The sequence below is a fragment of the Dendrobium catenatum genome, unplaced genomic scaffold (genome assembly GCF_001605985.2).
Source record: "Dendrobium catenatum unplaced genomic scaffold, ASM160598v2 fragScaff_scaffold_853, whole genome shotgun sequence".
Classification (NCBI taxonomy): Eukaryota; Viridiplantae; Streptophyta; class Magnoliopsida; order Asparagales; family Orchidaceae; genus Dendrobium; species Dendrobium catenatum.
The window spans coordinates 3087347-3108807 of NW_021319315.1; the positions used below are offsets into that span (position 1 = coordinate 3087347).

The 21461-nt window shown below is 33.1% G+C and overlaps 1 protein-coding gene across 1 annotated transcript; it reads right to left on the reverse strand.

The window, feature by feature from the left end:
• Positions 1–1902: 1902 nt before the first annotated feature.
• On the reverse strand, positions 1903–19696 carry LOC110110370 (protein DETOXIFICATION 42). The gene is made up of 14 exons (XM_020841804.2): positions 19474–19696; positions 19207–19383; positions 18978–19099; positions 14795–14992; positions 14399–14592; positions 10015–10150; positions 7888–7984; positions 7659–7759; positions 6931–7094; positions 4163–4234; positions 3777–3893; positions 3420–3515; positions 3190–3311; positions 1903–2320 (listed from the first exon to the last, which is right to left on the reverse strand). Exons 2-14 carry the CDS (start codon positions 19368–19370, stop codon positions 2272–2274), a joined length of 1632 nt encoding a protein of 543 aa, XP_020697463.1. The 5' UTR covers positions 19371–19383; positions 19474–19696; the 3' UTR covers positions 1903–2271.
• Positions 19697–21461: the final 1765 nt, after the last annotated feature.

Sequence of the window (21461 nt, forward strand, 5' to 3'; positions counted from 1 at the left end):
CCTTAGATGGTTTGGTCACATAAAACGGCGGCCTTCCAATGACCCGGTTAGGAGAGTAAAGGTAGATTTTTTACTTATGTTAAGAAAGGTAGAGGCAGACCTAAAAAGACTTGGTTAGAAAATATTAGGAATGACCTTTCTTTATTAGATTTAAACGAGAATTTGACCTTTAATAGGATACAATGGAGAAAAATGATTCGTGTAGGCGACCCCACATAGTGGGATAAAGGCTTGATGTTGTTGTTGTGTAGATTCGTATCATCAAAAGACATCATTACAATCATAAATTTGTTGAAAATGACTTATCAATCTTCATTTATGTATAACTAACTTGTGTATATTTGCACTTGATCAGCCATATTAATAGATAGACTATCCCTTACAATGTAGCCTTAACAACAAAAACCCTTCAGTGAACTACTTTTCCTAATCAAATTTGATAAACACCTAAAAGACTAATTAATTTTAGCCCAAAAGTATTATCAATTACAAATCAATCTACCCAATTTAAGCGAATTAGCCAAAAACTCTGCCTAAACCAAGTAATTGATTAAGCAAGATCAAATTGCATAGGGTACATGTTCCTAAGCATATGTCCTAACACTAAACCTAAGATTAGTTTATACTTTTAATATTAAAGTTCCATTAGGAGACTTGTCTTAGTAGCATATATTAACAAAAATAATTATGATCACAAGTACAAGCCTCTTGTTATTCAAAGGGTTCAGAGCTTAACATGTTTAATAAGGACAGCCTTCAAGAAACAGAGGGGGGAGAGAGAGATGATTTAGACAAAAAGCAGTGAACAAAGCAATTAAGGCTTCATTGGGACTGCTTTCTTAAAGCTTTTTAAAGCAGCTTTTTAGAAAGTAATAAAAAAGCTGTTTTAAGAAGCAATAAGAAAGACGTCCCAAACAAAGTCTAAGACTGTTTTGAACGACTTTTTTTATTGCATCTTAAAATAATTTTTTAGTACAAAAACTTTAATTTTTTTTTTCTAAAAAAATGTTTTAAGAAGTAGAAAAAAAGCCATCCCAAACGACTCCTAAATTCCTTAAAACCTATCATTCATATCTAGATCCTATCATTGAAGGCACATAGCAACATTACCAATTGATTGTTACTGTAAAGCTTTTGATAATTTGCTTACATGTAATTATGCTCAGCTTTCATTGTTTTCTAAGGTTGGATCAGTCAGTTCTGAATTAATAATGATTTAAAGCAAGTCATGTGAAAGAAATAATTAGTCACATCCTTAGACAAAATGATAGGAGGAGAAATTTGCCTTTTTCTTTAGTGGGAGGCATGACTAAGAGATTTAGTGTGCATTATTAATTACTTGGCTTGCTTATTTTGCAAGGGAAATGTGTGTGAGGATCCACTGAATTTAATGAGGTACACAAAAATATTTAAATTTTCCTTAAAAATGTCAATTATGTATAAAAAAATGTAAAAGAATCCATAGCTCATTAGTTAATAAAGAAGGTTGTATCTTTAAGATCACCAATTTTGAAATATATAACTCACCATTAAAAAAATTTAATTAAAATAATATGTTTAATTATTATAGTTAATAGCCTCAATTATAAAATAATTAAAAAAAATGAAAATCTAAACCCCTCTCTTTCTTCCCCCTTAAATTTTTATTTTTCAACCTCTCATTTCTCTTCTTTTCACAATTCCCTCAATGCAACTCATTCACATTCATCTTCTCTCTTTCACGAGACATCTCCAACTCGTAAGCCAGCTCAAACTCGATTGATTAAATCAAGGTCAATAATCTTTTGAGTCAAGAACAGTCGAGCTTGAACCGGCTAATTTACATCAGCATTTGCACCAAAAGAAGACTCACTCACCTATGGGCATTAGTTAGTATAAAAACTGCAACTGAAGTAAGTTTGCTAAAGTAAATCAACCATATGCATCTATTTATGCAAATATTATTGTAATAACACAATTCTCATACAGGACAATAGAGCATTTTAAGTGGTTTTCCTTTCAATCAAACCACAGCAGCCTTATTGCCAAAAGCCTTTTCAATATGAGAATAACATTCATTTACAATGACTATCTGCCAAAAAAATGGGTGCATTTGCTGACAAATTTTCAACTCTTAATCTTTCTTAAAGGTTTCTGTAAGTGCTGTACTATAAGAAAGAAAGAAATTGTACATCCATGGAGCATATGATCTCTGTATATGTGCAAAGATGCCCTTCAAGTATTCAAAGCATCCAAAGCAATGAGAAAAACACAATCCACAAGGAAATCGAGCTACCGGAAAGTTCGAAGAAAGGTCCATGGTCCTCTTGCAGTACCTATCCTGTACAGGTGGGTAGTGTTTCTTTTGAGCTTACAGAAACATGTAAAACATAACATGAAACTAGTTTGACATATGAAACATGCTTAATTCCAAGAGGCAATGACCAAATTGCCAGTTTTCAGATGCAAATTTCATGAAATATGTTGCAAAGAAGATTTCAGACTGTTTGATTTAGGCTTCGTTTGGGACGGCTTTTTTACTGCTGTTTAAAACAGCTTTCTAGTACAAAAGTTAAAATTTTTTACTTTAAAACTGCTTTAAGAAGCAGCAAATAAACTGTTCCAAACAAAATCTTAAGGTTATTTAGATAGCAGTTTCATCCAGATTGCAGTATGACATCCAACAAACCCAATATGTTTAATTCAGTGCTATTTTGTTTAAAGAATTTAATGTTACTTCAAATGCTTGCTTCTGATCATGATTTTTTTTTTTTTTTTATTTCTATTAGCTGTTGGGTAAACAAATGCATTCTTGAAAGATAAATCTGTAGCTGAAGTAAACAGACCTATGAGATGAAGCCCAGAGAGTATAAGGATCAGGAATTTAAAAACACAAAAGCATCATTGAAAATTTCAGGAACATAAAGTAGCAACAAGGTCACAATTTTACACATTATTAGATATATTTTTTGTTAAAAAAGTCCTAGAGTTAGGCTTCGTTTGGGACGGCTTTCTTACTGCTTCTTAAAACAGTTTCTTAGAACAAAAATTTAAATTTTTATGCTAGAAAGCCACTTTAAGAAGCAGTAAAAAAGTCGTCTCAAATGAAGCCTTAGTTTTCTAAGAAATGTACAAAGCATTCAAGCAAAATATCCCATTTAAGACATTATGAGTGTAGTTAGAATGAGTTGAATGCATTTAACAAAATACCTGAACAAACCAGCAAAAAATCTTAAACTCATGTAAATTGTCAAAGCTACCCAAATTCCAATGAAGCCATAGCTTGAGGAGAGGAAAATTATGCAGAGGACGCTAGCAATGGCCACCATGACCTGGAAATGTAGACATCATAAACATTTACTCTACATAATGGAAACAAACAGCAATTCTCTTGATTATCATCATAAACAGAATTCAGAATTCGTAGTGCTTCGACTTGCCAGAGAATAGGCTGAATATGCAAAATCTGATGCGCCGAAGTTAATGCCATCAAAGCAAAAGGCCAGAGCATTAATTGGTTGTGACAGCGCCACAAACTGAAAATAAAAACGAGCCTTCGTTAGATGTCATGGAAAACATCACAGTTTATTAATTCATTAGGACTAAATAGTAGGGGTGTCAATATTTGACATAACCAGAAAACCGGACTTGAACCCGACACGAAAATTTCAGGTTAGGATCAACCAGGACCCGAAACGGGTCAGGTTCGAGTTCTGCAAATCGATTGACTGGATCCCAATGTAAGAGTAAAGCTCCAATTGCGTTTGCTAAATACTTTGCAGGAATAAGGTTATTACTGGTATTGCAATATGAATGAGGTGCAGCACTTCAGCATCCTTGGTAAACAATTTTGATGCAAATTGCAAGCCACCCCCAAGCAATGCACAGAGGAACAAGCCTAGAATAACTGCCCACTGCAACACAATGTTAAATAAGAGTCCCTCACTGTTACAGAATAGAGATATCAGATCTAATGGAGAAACTAGTTAGATAAATAAGGAAAAATGCTCTCGAAGTCCGTGTTGGCAATAGCGTGCGGGATTTGACGAGAGTTTATTCATGTACACTGCATGAGACCCACCGGGTCCTATGCATAACAGGTGCACCAATGATGTGAATTGCATCAACACAGGCGCGGTGCACGGCACCATAAAATTTGAGATATATGATTGAAAGCATATACCTGCAATACGCGCGAAGCTGCAGATGCTGCCTTCTGATAATCTTTTCTTGCAAAGGCACTTGCAAGTATTGCCTGAATGAATTAGGAGTCAATGAAGGTGTTCTTGGTAATAGTAAGAACTAACCATGTACAAAATGTTGAAAATTTTATCAAAAAAATACTTTCTCATCTATTAAGAATAAAGAAACTTAAAAAATGTAAACAAGTGGTGAATATTCTCAATCATTGGAAGGTCTACTATTTAACTCTGCACAAAGAAATTATCTTCCCTTATAATGTTGATTGCTAATGGCATTTATGCTTCATAAATTTTAAAAGATTTCTATTGTGAAGATTTAGATATATTAGAAAAAAAAGAGTTTCCTTCGTAGCAAGGTATAACCAAGATAAAACAACAGAAAAAGTGAGTCAAAGCAAAGAAAGCTCTCTTTCTACTTAAAGGGTGATTTAATCTGACAATAGAGTGATAAGTCAAAATCTATTTTATTCCATGTCCATGCAAAGCCAAAGTTAGTCGAGATATTAGGTTCGTGCAAATTCAAGTATCAACTATACCCTTTTAAGTTTGCCAATATGATTATTCTAGCTGACCAAACTGTTAGGCATGGGTTTAATTTCTCTTAACTATTATGGCTAAAATTTAGTCTTCCTTTTCTTAAAATTGTTTGCTACTATACTAACTTAAGATCCATTCACATTTGATTTATAAGATGGTGACTACATAACTCAAGATTCATTCACTTTATTTTGTAAGATGTTTGCTACCTAATTCAAATTTTATTCATACTTAATCATTCACCTATCACCTTATATTGCAACTGCAAAAGAAGAATAAATCAATAACTGCAAGCATCCTATAAAAACAAACAATTAAAGAGAATGAAAGAATAGGAGGTGAGAAGGGAAGAGAGAAAGAAGTTCTCGTAGCAAAGAAGGTGAGAGAAGGAGAAACATTATGAACACTTAATTTGTTCAGTCCTTACCTTTAAAACAAATGATTAGGTTACTTATCAGTTATTACTAAAGACAGTGATATTGTTAGGCCGGTTCAGGATGAACCGGCCCAATCTTCCCCAAATCCTGAACCGATCCTGGATGGGCCGGTTTTGGTCTATAGGAGGTGGGCTAGTACCGCCTCATCTTCCTTTGCCGCCCACAATAGTGGGTCCCACTATTTAAATTGAATCCAAAATAAGAAAGGAGGGGGTGGCTAGGGTTTTGGAGAGAGATTTGATTTAGAAGGTTTATGTATTAAATAGCATGAGCTGTTTTAGGATTGGGGGTTAAGCTTTGATTTGTTTCTTTTGTTCTCTTGAAGTTTCTTTGGTGTTTTTGGCTCTAGATTCATCGTATAGAGATTGGGAAAGAACGATCCTCCTCTCGAATTAGAATGATGCAAGCAAAATTGGAAGAGTCGGCTGATTCTTGGTTGCTTGGGTTGGCTGTTCAGTTCCCTGACCGTTTGGCTGTTCAGATGGCTGTCCGTTGGCCTTTTATCTCCTCTTTTCTAATTGGTTTGAGTGGGCGGCTGATTTGGCTTTTGGAATTCCTAATTTATGGTGACTTTTGGAATTCCTAATTTATGGTGACTTTTGGGATTCCTAATTTATGGTGACTTTTGGAATTCCTAATTTATGGTGACTTTTGGAATTCCTAATTTATGGTGACTTTTGGGATTCCTAATTTATGGTGACTTTTGGAATTCCTAATTTATGGTGACTTTTGGGATTCCTCTTCTCCAATTTATGAGGGCTGTTTTGTGGGCTTTTGGGCTACTTCTTCCCTCCTATATATAGGATTGTTTTGGGCTGTTTTAGAAGTATGTTTTGGTGAGAAAATATTTAGAATGTGAAACCTGCGGGTTGTGTTCTAGCTTGCGAGCTAGTTCCCTTTCTCTTCTCCTCTATTTGATTTCGTCTCGGGCTTCTTATCTACTTCTTATCTCCATGGTAACCACTCCATTGTATCTTTCTTCTCAACCTATCTTATTATCAATGTATTAGGTGTTTAAGTGCCATTTAACGTGTCTTTGTTATCATATCATCTATAATTTGTAGTTTTGTCGTTAAGTCGTCCTATTAGTCATTTTTTCGGTATATTTGGTTTGAAATAGGTCAATTTTGGAAGACTTGCAAATTTTGTATTTGTAGACAAATTTTCTTGCCTACATCAGAGGATCAATTGTAACTTGCTTTGTGTTTGCTTTTGCTTTGAATCCACTATTACAATCTATCGTTTTGGATTGATTTTGTCGAGATTATAGCATCATTCCTGCTGTTTTTATCAATTATTGCTAGGGTTGCTTGCGAACTCAAGTATTTCCTATCAGATATCTTTGTCTTTATTTATATAGTGTAATCTATCAATATAACTCCTTTGAAGCTTAATGAAACATTTGATCTTTGTGTGACCGTGGATGCCAATCAATCTCATCAAATCATGTAAACTAGTGTGAGCTGTGTTTAAGATCTTTGGCATGTTTCTTCTCTAGTCTTTTGCATGAAGTCCTATCACTGTCCTAACAATAGAAGTATGCAGTTAATGCAACAGTAAATTATTTCTATAATTCCATTTAAAAAGTTCTTTCTATGTTAATATGCAGAGTTACTTTGATGTATGGGAAAAACATAAAATTTCCTATATCTTGTGAATGTTGTCTATTACAACTAACAAAAACAAAAAAGGATTTCACTTTCATTACCATATAATCATAACTGCGTTGTTTTTCTAAGAAACATACGGGTATCATCAGCAAGGTAATTCCATACCTGTCCAGCAACGGCCAATCCATCAGCAAGAAGAGAGATTGTCAACCACACTTGCAAGCAGATTTGGAATGCTGCCATTGGAATTGAACCCATTCGTGCTGCTTTTGATGCTGACAATGTTATACAGAATGTCACGGCAATCACCCTCGTAAGCAGTAGGAAACCTGAAACCAAATCGCTTTTCAAGCAGCTGCTGCTTCAATGGAAATGTTAAGTATCAAATGTTGAATTGAAATAATTGTTAAGCCACTCTAATCTTGAGGTTATATACAGCTCTAAAAGACTTGTTTTTTGTGTGCTTAGAAAAAAAAAAAATTATTTTAAGACGTATTTTATTTCTTATTCATCAGCAAGTAGAGAGATTTTAAGACTTCTTTCTAAGAACTCAGACTGATTAAATCTCGGACAAAACTACTCATTAACAAGCCATTAAGGACTAATACCAAAGAAAATTTGAATCACTTTTCAATTGGCTCCATCTCACTACCATTGGAGAAAAAGTCGCACAAGGGTGAAAGCTATGGCCAATAATTTGCTTATTTAACACATGATTAGAAAAGCAAAGAACATAATTCATAAATTAATTGATTAAATGTAGCAATGCCAGGTTCAAAAATTCTTGATTGAAGAAGCAAAAAGCGAATAATGCAATAATAAATAAAACTAGAAGAGAGATGCTGCCGCCCTATTAATGAGAGAAATCAAAATGATTATGGTACAGAATTTACCATTTTTAAGGAACCTGTGAAATTGTAGATCACTGATACTAGGTGGTAGCACTTCAACTCTTCTCAACAATTTCCACAATAGAATTAATGCAATTAAGTACCTACAGAATCACAAGTTGAATAAGAATTGCAATACTGAAAATATAGAAGAAAAGAAAAACCATTTCGAAGAGTGTCTATCAAAAATATTGGCATATAGATATGATAGTGATGATGTGGTGGTACTTACTGAGAAATAACATGTGCAATTGCTGCACCGCTGACGCCTAAATGGAAAACAAACATAAAAATTGGGTCCAATATTATGTTGGTTGCATCCCCAGCCACTGAAATACCAAAAATATGAATTTAAGTTTGTTAATATAAGGTAATAAGTGATGGACAGGTGAATTACAAGAAGATCATAAAAAGAAAAAACAAACTTCTAAGAGAATGAAATTAGAATTTAAAAATCTTTCCTTCACAGGCTAGTAATTCGGACTTATCCTCTTCGGATTTGTAGCCATTCATTATAAGTTATCCTTATGGGGTTCCTTATTTTTAAGGTTTGCCTGTTGCGTTTCTCAATTGGTTGCTGTTACAAAAATGAACTTAAGTTTGCTACAGTCTCTACAAGTTGTTGTGACTCCTTGGCTTGTGGCCTTACCTGCAGCTTGCTTTACCATCTCTCACGAATTGTACCTTCTTGCTACACTTTTTTCTTTGGTTGGGTTGAACTTGTGGCAACCATATCTACTAACTTAGGATGAGATATAATTGGATAACTCTTGGATTTAATAAAATTTATTATTTTAACTGTCAATCATGTATATGGATTTTAGTTATGTGATTCCTTTGAGTGTGGTACAAATATACCAAACTAAATAGGGGGTAAATCATTTCCTAGCACAGGCAAAAAGTCTTGGTTTCTATTATTTTGGCAAATTATTCTCTTTAATTTCTTCAAAATATATTGTTATTAGCTTATTGCTATTCCTTATTTTGTTCAAATTTGATACAATTGGGATTATAATTATGATAAATATTAAAATTTCTTATTGATTTTACATTGTTTGATTTTTTATTAATTTCTTAAATTTATTCAATCATTGCATTATTTCAAATTAAATTGGGCTGATTTTGTGGCAACCATATGTCCATATCTACTAACTTGAGAATGAGAAGTTAATAAATAGATAGCATGGGTATACCGGTACGAAGCCTCAATTTCTATTACTTTGATGAATTCTCTTCATTAATTTCATCCAAATATATTGTTATTGGCATGCTTGCGTTCCTTATTTTGTTCAAACTTGATACAATTGGGATTATAATTATGGCAAATAAATTGAAATTGCTTGTTGATTTTGCATTGTTCAAATTTCTTTTTTATTTTTTGAATTTATTTGAAGTTTGCTTTATCATTTGGGTTTTAATTCTCATTTGTTTATTTTGTACCAAAGTAATTTTTTTTTATATTTATAGCCTTTGATCTGCAAATCTTAAATTTTCCAATGTGAAATGCATACATCGCATCATTCAAATTGCACTTAAAATACGATTGAGTGGCACAATAAATTTGCTTATGATTTCGTTAACAGGATAAAATCATCCACTCAATGAGAAATCATTCCACTTAGCAAATCAGATATGTTGAAGAAATGATAGAATACTCGTCAAAATATATTAAACAAAAGTTCATTTCGCTTCATCACTTGACTAGGTTGATCTATAAAAACTAACCCAAACAATAGCGCATGACATTCTCCCAACTTCAATTGGGCCACCTAAAAAGGTAGAACCAAATAATTTTTTATGTAGATTTGTTTGGAGTATAACATTACTCAAAATGAAAATATACATAAAATATAGAATAATACATTTTCTACACTGAAGATAATTGTTCATCTGATGAATCATTTTTAATAAATTAAAATTCTAGGCAAACTTTTTTCAAACTATGTATGCTCCACCTTAGTCCTTCATGCTACAAATTTACAAGATCCACATAAAAACTCAAAAAAATAGGTACCTCAGACATTAGATCAACCATGGAAAGCATAATCAACACGTTAGAAGGTTAAATAAAAAAGTAGCACATTAAAAAAAAAAAAAACTCTAAGCTTCTTGATTTTATTTTTTTCTTCCACACTTAAGGATTTTGAACCTTTTCAAGGCCAACTGAAGTCTAACCAACACATGACTCTGATCCCAACTTCTTAATCAAATATTCATCAGTAAACATAATATTGTCAATATATCCTTGAGTAAAAGTGTAAAGCAACTTCTGAGACATGATATCTATGAATAGAAAGAATAAATTTGATACAAAAGGTATTTCTGTTTAAAATAATATAAAAGATTTACATTTGCGTACCAGTAGCATATAAAGGAGTTTTTGTATCCTTAAATCCTCGAAAAACTCCTTGCATGGCCATAGATAAGACATTAGCAGGAGCACCAAGGGACCTCAATGTCAAGTACTGAGATGCTGGAGTCATCATAGGAGAATCCTATTGAGAAAAAAGCATATAATTAACAATGTGTGATTATTTCGGGTCATGTCATACAAGCTAATGAATTCCACTATCTACAAAACCATTTTTCTATGTGCAAAATAAAAATAAACCAAAGCCAAATTGTTAGAATGGGATTTCACATGAGGAAGACAAGAATTTATGTTATCAAATAAGAATAATGCATGTACAAATAAGAAGGTTTATGGAGTCAGGGGTTAGAGTTGATTTTAAGAGAATACATTTTAGGGATGATAAGGCAAAGGTGAAGTCTAACCAACTCCGAATGATTTGGATAAAACAAATACCGTTGATGATGAGGAGGGGAGAAGTATGATACTTTAACAATGATGCCAAAAAGAGGTATTTAGCAAATATTTCAAGTATGTGATCTTTACCACCATTAATCTAAGTAGTTTTATAGCTGCAGATCAAAAGTTAAACCAGTACATTGTCCTTGAAGTATCGCATAATTGAAAGATAGATCTATATAAAATTTAAAAGTTCTTCCGGGAGCAAATAGTATATTCTAGGAATTGGTAGATTTAATCATTATTTGTTCAAACTTGAGTGACAAAGGCAAAATTTAGAAAAAAATATATATATATTGGAAATTTCAGCTTTGTAGCTCATGCCATGAGAGGCTTACATCAGGTTATTTCTGAAGAGCAACGTTGTCAGTATAATTGTCACTTCAAACCATCAATTGCACCAAGGTTTAAAATTGCGTAAATAAGCCTCGAGGCGTTTTTCGTCCGTGAGGCGAGGCGTAAGCCTCGAGGCGGTGTGAGGCGTAAGCCTCACCGACGAAGAATTACGTAAATGAGAATTTAAGGGTTTTAGCAAGTTAAAAATAGTAAGATTCTATCATACAATAAAAACATCTAAATGACAATTAAAATTAGGGGAAAGTAAGAAAATAGATTCAATAAAATCATGTCCCAAAGTACAAAACCACAAAATATTAGTCTATCAAAACTCCCAAAGTCCAATTAAGAAAGAACTTATAAAATCCAATCATGTCCCATCACTAAATGGGTCTTCAAGGGAATCTTTTCACCCCTTCCTCCTCTCCTATAGAGTCCAATGTCTTCCAATCAAAGCATGCACTCATGAACAAGTAGACTAACACTAACAACTATTACCGAGCATGTTCCTTAGCAGTACCGAGCATGTGCCTAGCAGTAGGCGGTTTTGGGTCAAATTGCGCAGAGGCGCGCCTCAAGGCGGGCCTCTTATTGCGCAATTTTAAACAGAGAATTGCACAAGACATCGGTTACCATTTAGTGATGCCTATCTCCAATGTGACCATGTTTAACAAATTTTATTTACAAGTAACATAAACCAATTGATCTTAAATTCTTTTCACCAAAGATCTCCAAATTTATGAAGTATAAAAACAATCACAGCCATATTCTAATACAATGAACAAAAATTGACCAGGTTTAGGGGAAAAAAATTAATAGTACATAGAAATTTGTATTGCTTCAAGTGGTGATGCATCAAGCTTATTTATGGTTAATGAAAATAAAATTGAAATAGTCTTGCTAGAAAAGATTTGTGAAATCTTAAAGACACCCTATGATTAGAGCAAGTGCAAATTTCAATTTTAAAATGGTAAATTGACTGCTTGACTGCCAACCTAAGGAATTTAAAAAGCTCAAAAATTAATTCATTTGCAAAAGAAAAAGGAATTTCTTTCATTACAGAAAGACATAACAATGTATGCATGGTTTCCTCATACATAAGACGTTATATGGAACATAATGCATAACTAATATCCATGTCGAATGTATTTGATATTATCGACCACATTATCTCTAATCATAAGAGATCAGTGATGTTTATAAATCAAAACAAACCCTTAAAACATGGAACTTATGTATAATTAGGTGCATCATCATTAGCTACTCATCCTCCACTCATTAGTATTCAGTTCTACGTGAGGTGTTAAATCTATCTACATAAAATTTATTAAAATTCATATGAAACTAAAAACGGTATCACATCATAAGTGAAACTAGAGACGAGCTTCTAATATACTAGTAGTGGCACCTACCCATTAGTTAAACTTTTGGTTTAACAGGTGTCCATATATTAATGCATTATGCTCAACTTGGGCCCATGATCTCCAACCTCCTAATCAGTGATATCAAAGTCAATGGTTGGGCAAGAAAGTGTACATGTGGTTTGTGACTTCCATGGGTCCTAGAGACTTCTACCATACATGATTGAGCAAGGGTCTAGAACGAGTCATCCCCTCGCATGGTCTACATGATTGAGTGGGTTATTGGTACATAAAAGTCGATGATATTAAAAACCTCAATTTAAGGTAGAGTAGTGTATGAAGCAAAGGACTCTCATTTGATGAGAATATTGTTGAGTTTCACATAAGAGTGAAAAAAATAAATTTTCTCATCATAATTGAAAAAAGAAATAAGTTCATAATATACCAGTAGTAGCCCCTGTGCACTAGCTTAAGCTTTTTCAATTGATGGCTGCGCATCATTTAATATATTGAGCTTTCAACTTTCCTCCCTCTAAACAACCAATTTTTCTTCCTAATCCTTCTAAATTTATTTTATTTACTAATCTTATTAGTACATTTTATGCCCTTCCTTGTACATGTCTAAATCATATAAATCTAATTTTTATCATCTTAATTCACTCTTACTCCCTCTAATATATTAATTTCTCAATCTATCCCTCCAAGTTTTGCTATCCATTCATCATAATTCTCTTATTCTATCAGGCATATCTTGTCTATAAATGACCAATATAAAAGATCATAGAAAATAGCTTAACCCAATTGCAATTTTGTAAAATTTAATTGCATATATGATACTCTCTCATCACATAGGACTCTTAAGACATTTCTTCATTTTAACCACTAAATCTTGATTCTATAAATTATTTCCCTAACTTTCTATAAAATATATCCAAAATACTAAATATCGCATTAGTTTTTAGTATTATTATTTGATAATTAATAATATCACACCCATTAAAATTAAGTGTCATATAATTAATAAACATATGCAACACATATGAAGATTGAAGAGTTATAATTACAGGAAATTAAGAATGCTGCATAACTCAAGTAAAAACTACTTGTTTCTAAATTGGTCTAATATCAAATATGCTTTCATAACAAGCCCGATTACTTTTCATGATAAAGGGTTAAATTTCAAAGTAGTCCCCGACTATTCATATATACCCATTTTAGTTCCAAAGTATAATATTGCTCCAATTTAATCCCTCGACTAAAAAAACTAATCCAAAATGGCCCCTTGGGACTAAATTGAGATCAACTTTGTAAAGTTAAGAAACTAAATTGGGATCAATTTTATATCACAATTACAACATGAGTGACTATTTTGATAAATTTTATAGTTGAGAGATTAAATTGAGGCAACGTGATACTCTGGGATTAAATTGGTCATACATAAATAGTCTAGGGACTATATTGAGATTTTTCTATGACAAAAACAATACAATAACAACAACAACAACATTAAGCCTTTATCCCACTACATGGAGTCAGCTAAATGAATCTTTTTTCTTCATTGTGTCCTATTAAGAGTCAAATTCTCATTTAAATCTAATAAAAAAATGTCATTTATAATATTTTCTATTTAAGTCTTTTTAGGTCTACCTATACCTTTCTTAACATAAGCCAACTCTAGTACATCTACTCTCCTAATCAGGTCATCAGAAGGCCGTCGTTTTATGTGACCAAACCATCTAAGACGACTCTCTCTAATCTTATCTTCCACTGGAGTTACTCCAACCTTTTCACGATTATGCTCGTTTCGTATCCTATCTCTAAGAATAAAGACACTCATCCACCTGAGCATCATCATCTCTACAACACTTAACTTAATGTTATGCTTCTTTTTTAATGGCTAACATTCTACATCATAAGACATTGCAGGTCTCACCACCATCTTATAAAATTTTCTCTTAAGTTTGTGGGGGGGCTTTTCTATCACACAACAAGCCCGATACATTCATCCACTTCAACCATTCAACTTGAATTGAATTCTACTAATAATATCCTCATCTATTTCACCATCACTCTGAACAATAGTGAATGCTAGAACTGATGTTTAACATAAAATCATATAGTTACACCCAAAGAGGAATTTAATTAACAAACTATGCTTTCTTTTCTTTGAACAACATTAAAATTAAAATAAATAAAATGAAAAAAAAAACATGCAAACTACCTAACATTGAACTTACATGTTTTACACCCATGAATGTTAAGATAGGCCTTGCGCAAAAGACAAGAAGCATAGTCTGAAGAAGGCCAAGTATTCCACCAATCACTAATGCAGTTGAAACTGAAGGAATATTTTTGCGTTCACTCTCTATCTTGGCAGAGTTTGTAGACATATCAGAGGAGAAGGATAAACTGTTTGCTCTCTCGTTAGAATCTGATAATTCAATAAAACAAAGTCCACAACAATTTCTTAAGAAATCAATATAATTGAAGGAAAAAGTAAAAGAGAAAAGGAACAACCCTAATCTTTTTCCTTTTTGTAACTAAAGGGCACATTATAATTGATAACATCTTAAGATCTAGCAATAATAGATCAAATGAAAAGAGAAAAGAAGAACAAAAACAAATTTTCATACCATTATGAGGAATCAATTCTTTCGTTTCACTGGGAAATTTAAAGTTTCCAACTTCAAGCTCTTCATCAGCCATTTTGCAAGTAGCATCTTCTTCAGCAACAAAAGATGTTGTGACACCAACTAGTGGGAAGATGGCAACCCTTGATACTTGATTAAACACTGCGATTGACACACCAACAGCAGCAAGCTCCAAAGGGCCTGCAAAACCAAACATTAAGATGTTAAAGATGCAAAAATTATTTTACAGCAGAAAAGAACCATTTGCGACAAACACTACAGGAAAATTGTCAATTACCGGCGGCTTTTTTAGGCGGTTAGTATAAAGTTTACGGCGGTTTTGAAAATTTCTGGTGGGTTATTTTAGATATCACTAGTTGAGACACCAACTAGTGGGAAGATGGCATTTCCGGCGGTTTATTATTAAACACCGCTGGGTAAACCGCCGGTTAGTACCGGCAGTCAGACAGCCGGTAATTCCGGCAGCTATTTGACCACCGGAATTCCCACTGGTAATCGTTGATTTTCCTGTAGTGAGAATTAAAATTGAGAAACAACATTTTGATGCAAGATCAGATAACAGCTTCATTGCCAATGCAACATGTATCTTAAATTATGATTCTAGTTAAGCGAATCATGACATGATATCAACTAGTTAGTAGTTTTCCTGAGACATCTTTTCATTCTCTTTTATTGTCACTAACCATACAAAGATGTTTGAAATACCATTTCTAACCTCTTCATTTCTTTTGATTTGAAAACAAAACCAGAGAGGCATTGATGTAACCCCTGAGTAAAAGGAGTAAAAGGGGTGGGTAAAAGAGGGCCAAAACCAAAACTGCAGGGATAAAAATTCAAGCAATCAAGAAAAATGATGTTGGATAAGTTTAAATAGTTAAAGTGTGAGCAGAAAACCATGGAAAGTATGTAACTTTTGAGGATGGTTCTAGCTGCATAACTTTTCATAGTCCCAGTTCCATTGATCATAGCTTAATAACATAGTTATGTTTTATGTTTATGGAAAAGTCCACATCTGAAAGATTTTAACAATCGCAAACAAAGCCTCTACACTTTGATCAATTACCAAATTAATAACTCAATGACCGGATCAATCACTAAATGTAAATTATGGCTATAAATATGCATAAAAAATCAGTATAACTATGAATATTTAACTTTTTATAATATAGTTAATTTTCTATTAGACTAGATCAAATTAAGCAAATCATTCAATCATTTCATTGTACGATATCCATTCTTCACAATATAATGAGTAGAACACTCTAGAGGAGGGCAAGCAACTTGAACAGCTCTTTTTGGACATGATAACACTAACTCTAAAGATAACTTGGCGATTACACTAAAAGGAAGGAACATGAAAATTCACATGTAATTCCTCTCTGAATTTAATTTGTTTACAAATTAAACAAAAAAGTCCTAAAGATATGGATATCAATTAACAAAGATAAATTGACAGAACTTATATCCACAACAATGAAACATAAAGCAAAACCATGTGCTCAAAGAGACGCACATACATACATTTGTGCCCATGTGTATAATCATGGCAATATTTAAATGATATGAACAAATAAAACAATAAATATTATTGATAATATTGATAAAAGTGAGGAAAAAAAAAGAGTATTGATAGCTAGAGTTTGAATATTAATATTGATAAAAGAGAAAAAAAAGTATATAGTTAAATGCATGACAATGGTTGCATATTAAAATGATTTTAATAAATTACGTAATGGTATATATCATTAGAAATATGATGGATGGCGGCTAAGCAGGTGGGCACTGCTAGGTTGGGCGGCGGGCAAGAAGAAAGAGGGGGAATTGTTTAGGAAAATTTTAATTACAACTGAGAGAGAATTAATTAAGAAAGGAGATCAAATTTGAATTCAAATATGAGAGAAAATTATTTAAGGAAAAATCCGAGGTGTTAAAATTCATTATGTAAGGAGGAATCAATGGAGAATTATTTATGATAGTTTTAATTACAATTGAGAGGACATTAATTAGAGAAAGATATCGAATTTGAATTCAAATATGAGAGGGAATTATTTAGGGAAAGGGGGGTGATTTAGTAGGGATTTAGGGGAGCCTATTTAAGGCTAACTATGGGGTGATTTCAGATTATGCTTGATTTTGCTTGAATTAGCTTTGCTTAAGTTAAGTGGGCTATAGCTGATGACTAGGGATTTGGGAGAGCCGGATCTTCCTCTTCAATTGAAGATCCAACTATATCTTGTATTTTTCTTCTTAGTTTTTTTTTTAATTATTAAAAAAAAAAAGTTTTTTGTGTTCTTCTTCCTAAATTTCTTTTGTCGTTCTCTGGGTTTGCTGAAAATGCATCCACTTCCTATCAAAATAATGAACAAAAGAAAATAGAATCTAACTAATCTACCCATTTTACTAAATACAAATTATGCTAGCAACCGACAAGCACTAGATCAGGTAGTATGTTGCTTGACTCGATTTATAGCGTAAAGGTCTCAAGTTTGAATTTGGTCTGCATACATGCTATAGGCTACACCCAACAAAAATTTTATGAGCATGTAACTGACCTTGTACCTTACTTATTGTCAATATATGTATATTGGATAGATTTATATCCTTAAAAAATAATAAATTGTTATGTGAATGTTGCTCTGCCCATCCATATAGGCACAACACATGAAGGTCATGAGGATATACCAAGCCATAATATTCATGCACACAATAATATGGGGTCCACCATGCTCCACATGCTCGATGTGTGCCTATCAAGTAGTATGCATGCACAAAATTTCCAAAGATAATGGCTTTCACAAACTTTGTCCACTAACACAAGTTAGTATGATAGGCTTCATGGAGTTTCCCTAATTGCAAGAAAAAAAAAATTAATCAGGAAAAAGTTTTAAAGCCATTGGATTTGCTTTAAGACAAATATAATACATAGGAAATCAATCAAAATTGGCAAATCGAATAGCAATGAGACCCATCCTAACAAAAAAAATTAGTACAAATATCTTGAGCTATTTTTTTATCCAAATTGCAAGGGCAGAACAATTGAAATAAAGCTCCCTACTAAACATAATCAACCAATTGCAGCAAGACAACTTAATTATTGAAGGGAAATAAAATAGTAAATTGTGCATCTTTTAGGAGCTATTTGGCAATAGAATTTAATCTAAATCCTGTCATACAGTAAAAACGGTAACTTTAAATCCTACATAATTTAAATCTCAATTCTTCCCCACTTTGCCTCAAATTCAAGATTTAGTAAATCCGTGCAATGGGCGTATTTAACTTATATACACTATTGACCTTGCCGATGACTTCTTTAGCGGGCTCCCATGCTGACTTCCTGGCTTCTTTGACATCTAGGGTCTCTAGTATTTGAGGGACACAAACCTAAGGGAGAAAGATGAGCATATTTTTTATTTAATTTAGAATTTTTTTACTTATTAATATTCATTAAATAAAATATATTAATTAGATTTTTAAATTAATTAAAATAATCATTATTAATGAACTAAAAATGTTACTTTAAGTAGATTAACACCTTTATTGCTTAAATTAATTAACTAGGTATTTGTATATTTAATAAGCCTTATAAATTACTAATTAATAATTAGTTAAGCTATTAATTATGATAATTCTACTTTAAATTGCATAGTTAAAAACCTAAAATTGAGAAAAAATTAAGATGAAAGAGGATTTCAAGTAGGCATGGTAAGGAGAAAGGGGATTAAGATGAGGGGGGATATGATTAATTTAATTTAGGTCCCTCTAACTTGACTAAATCAAAAGTGCTATTTGATAAGCATAGTAGATTAATAAATAATGATTAATTAAGAAGATAGTTTATACTAATTATGATTTAATTAATTTAATTAAGATTGATATAGTATTAGTTAATATAATAAAATATCAAAATAATCTAAATCCTCAAATTCTGAAATAAGTAGCTAAACAGCTTCCGAGGATTTAATCGACATCTGTACTGCTAAAAAGTTTCCCGGATTTAACGATATCAGGATTTAATAAATCCGATTTCCAGGATTTAATAAACCCTAATAGCAGCCAAACAACCCCTTCAGAATATCCCGTCACCCTCAAGGAAGCTCATTCAGAAATAATGCTAAGAAGCTTCAGCAAAATCTAGGAAAAAAAGTGCTATAAAAGAAGCACAAACCTATCTGCCCAATGAACGCGGTATCGATCAGTGATGCAATCGGATCAGCCATCAAAGCAAGCGCAGCTGGAAGCGCAATTTGCACAATCTCCAACCCCAACTCATCCTTCTTGAACGCACTCCTTCAAGTTCCGGCAGAAAATCCAACTCAGAATAGCATAAAAATCCAATCTTTTTTCCAAACAAAAAAAATGTTCAAAACTTGAACGATAATCAGTATTCATACAACCTTGCATCTTTGAAGAAAACACGAAGGGGGCATTCTGTTCTCCCTTCCGACATCGACGGAGCAGCAGAGTCCGGAAGCAGGAAATGACTCAAAGAACCCATAGCCATCAAGCAATCAAAGCAACCCGCTAGGTTGCTCCATATGTATTCGAAAGCCAAAAACATACAAGACCACGCTCTGAAACAAAAAAAAATCGGATTTTCAAACAACACAGAACGAAAGCAAGAAGTAGAAGAGAAGTTAGTGAGAAGAGAGAGAGACGGTCACCTTGGAAGAACGTTTCAGAGAGCACCTCTTGAGCGTGTTCCAACAACCACCCAATAGACCATTTGAAGCCCCTCGAGATGCTCAATAGAACGAAAAGCGTGAAAGACGAAAGGAGGGAACTTTATGACATAAATACAGAGCGGTCGTGGAGCGAATAATGCACAGTAGGCAAGAGAACAAGAATAAGAGAAGGGAACGGCCTCAGTTACGACCTGTTAACACAGAAGGCGTGTAATGTGTTCGATATTACACCAAAGATTGCTCATTTATAATAATTATTATTATAAAAGCTCCAAAATGTAAAGAGGAAGCTCTTATTAGTTACCATTTCTTGATGAAATTTATATTTTAACATGTAGGTTATTGCATCTCATATTCTCATCAATTTCAAATTTATTTTAATTGTGATTTTGTCCCTCCTAATAAGATTTTTTCTAGAAATAGATGTGTTAATATTTTTCATATATTGTCTGCCTGTGTATAATAGGATACATTAAGAAGTATTAAATAACCATTATTTATAAATAACTAATCATATTATATCACATACTATTTGAGACAGCCTATTAAAAAAATTTTAGGTTTGATTTGTGACAGCTTCTTTGCTGCATTTTAAAATTTAAAATGACTTTATAGTACAAAATTTTTTGAGTAGTTTATCATAGTACAAAAAAAATCTTAGTTGATACTGGAAGCTCATGCGTGGAGGATGTCAGCCTTCAAATTTGTCTATCATACTATAATTATAGCTCTAAACAAGTTGACATGCCGTATTAAAGATAGTTGATAGTATGACAAGATAGAAAAATTAATTGAATGAGATAAATGCTACTACTTATTCTTATATTATTATTGATATGTTACCAAAAAATTATCTTGATTGTGGGCGAATCTTGATGTAAAAATGCGTCAAAAAGTTCAAAAATTAAAATTGGTACCATCCGAACTCCGATTTCAGGAAGCTTATAGTCAAACTGAACGTGTCAAAGAAATGAACCCAACGACATCAAAATCAATCTAATTCGAACATAAATGAGTCCAAATCGAGGGCCTAATGCTTATTTAGAAGCTTTAGAATATTAATTGGATGACCAAATGATATCTAAATATGACATGCATATAGTCAAATCGAGCAGCTCAACGACACGAATCCAACGAGCGCAAGATCGTTCAATTATGACATCATTACAATACTCAAATACTCAATAAACAATCCATTATTGAAGGAGTTGATATCAACCGTCCAAATAAGCACTCTTAACATGCTGTTGATATTCTCTTTATTTGTTGGTTATGTCACTCCCAAAATATAAATTAACCCATCATTCTTCACAAAGGGGGAGGAGGAAGATAAAAAAAAGGAAGGATCTCTCCAAGCTTACACCACATGCCGATCGTTGTCGGACTTCCAGCTATTCATTAGTTGCTATTGGACTTTTTCCTAACAACGAAACATTTCCAGACATCTGCCCAATGGTTGATTAATATTGAATCTCCAATCATTGCCAAACATTGATGGAGTATTATATGTTATTTAATCTACATCAAGGGAACCAACTTTTGAGGTTTGGAAATCTCTTCAGCATACTTCTTCTCCTGACCTTGAGTTAAGGGATGAGTTAAAGTCATTCGACTACTATCCTTCCTACCACCTTCGTCCGCTTATTATGATTCTTTAGACCTCTATCACCTAACTATAATCTTTTCGGACTTCGTCACCCAATTAGGGTCCTTTAAATCATCACCCAACTACGGTCCTTCCAACCATCATCACTCGACTATAGTCCTTCCAACCACCATCGCTCGCCATCTACGATTTTTTTAACCTTCGTCGCCCGACTACCGTCTTTTCGACCGTTGATGCCCGACTACAGTTCTTTCAACCATCACCCGACTACAATCCTTCTGACCACCGTCACCTGATTATGATCCTTTCGACCTCTATTGCTTAACTACTATGCTTTCGACCTGTATCACCCGATTATGAT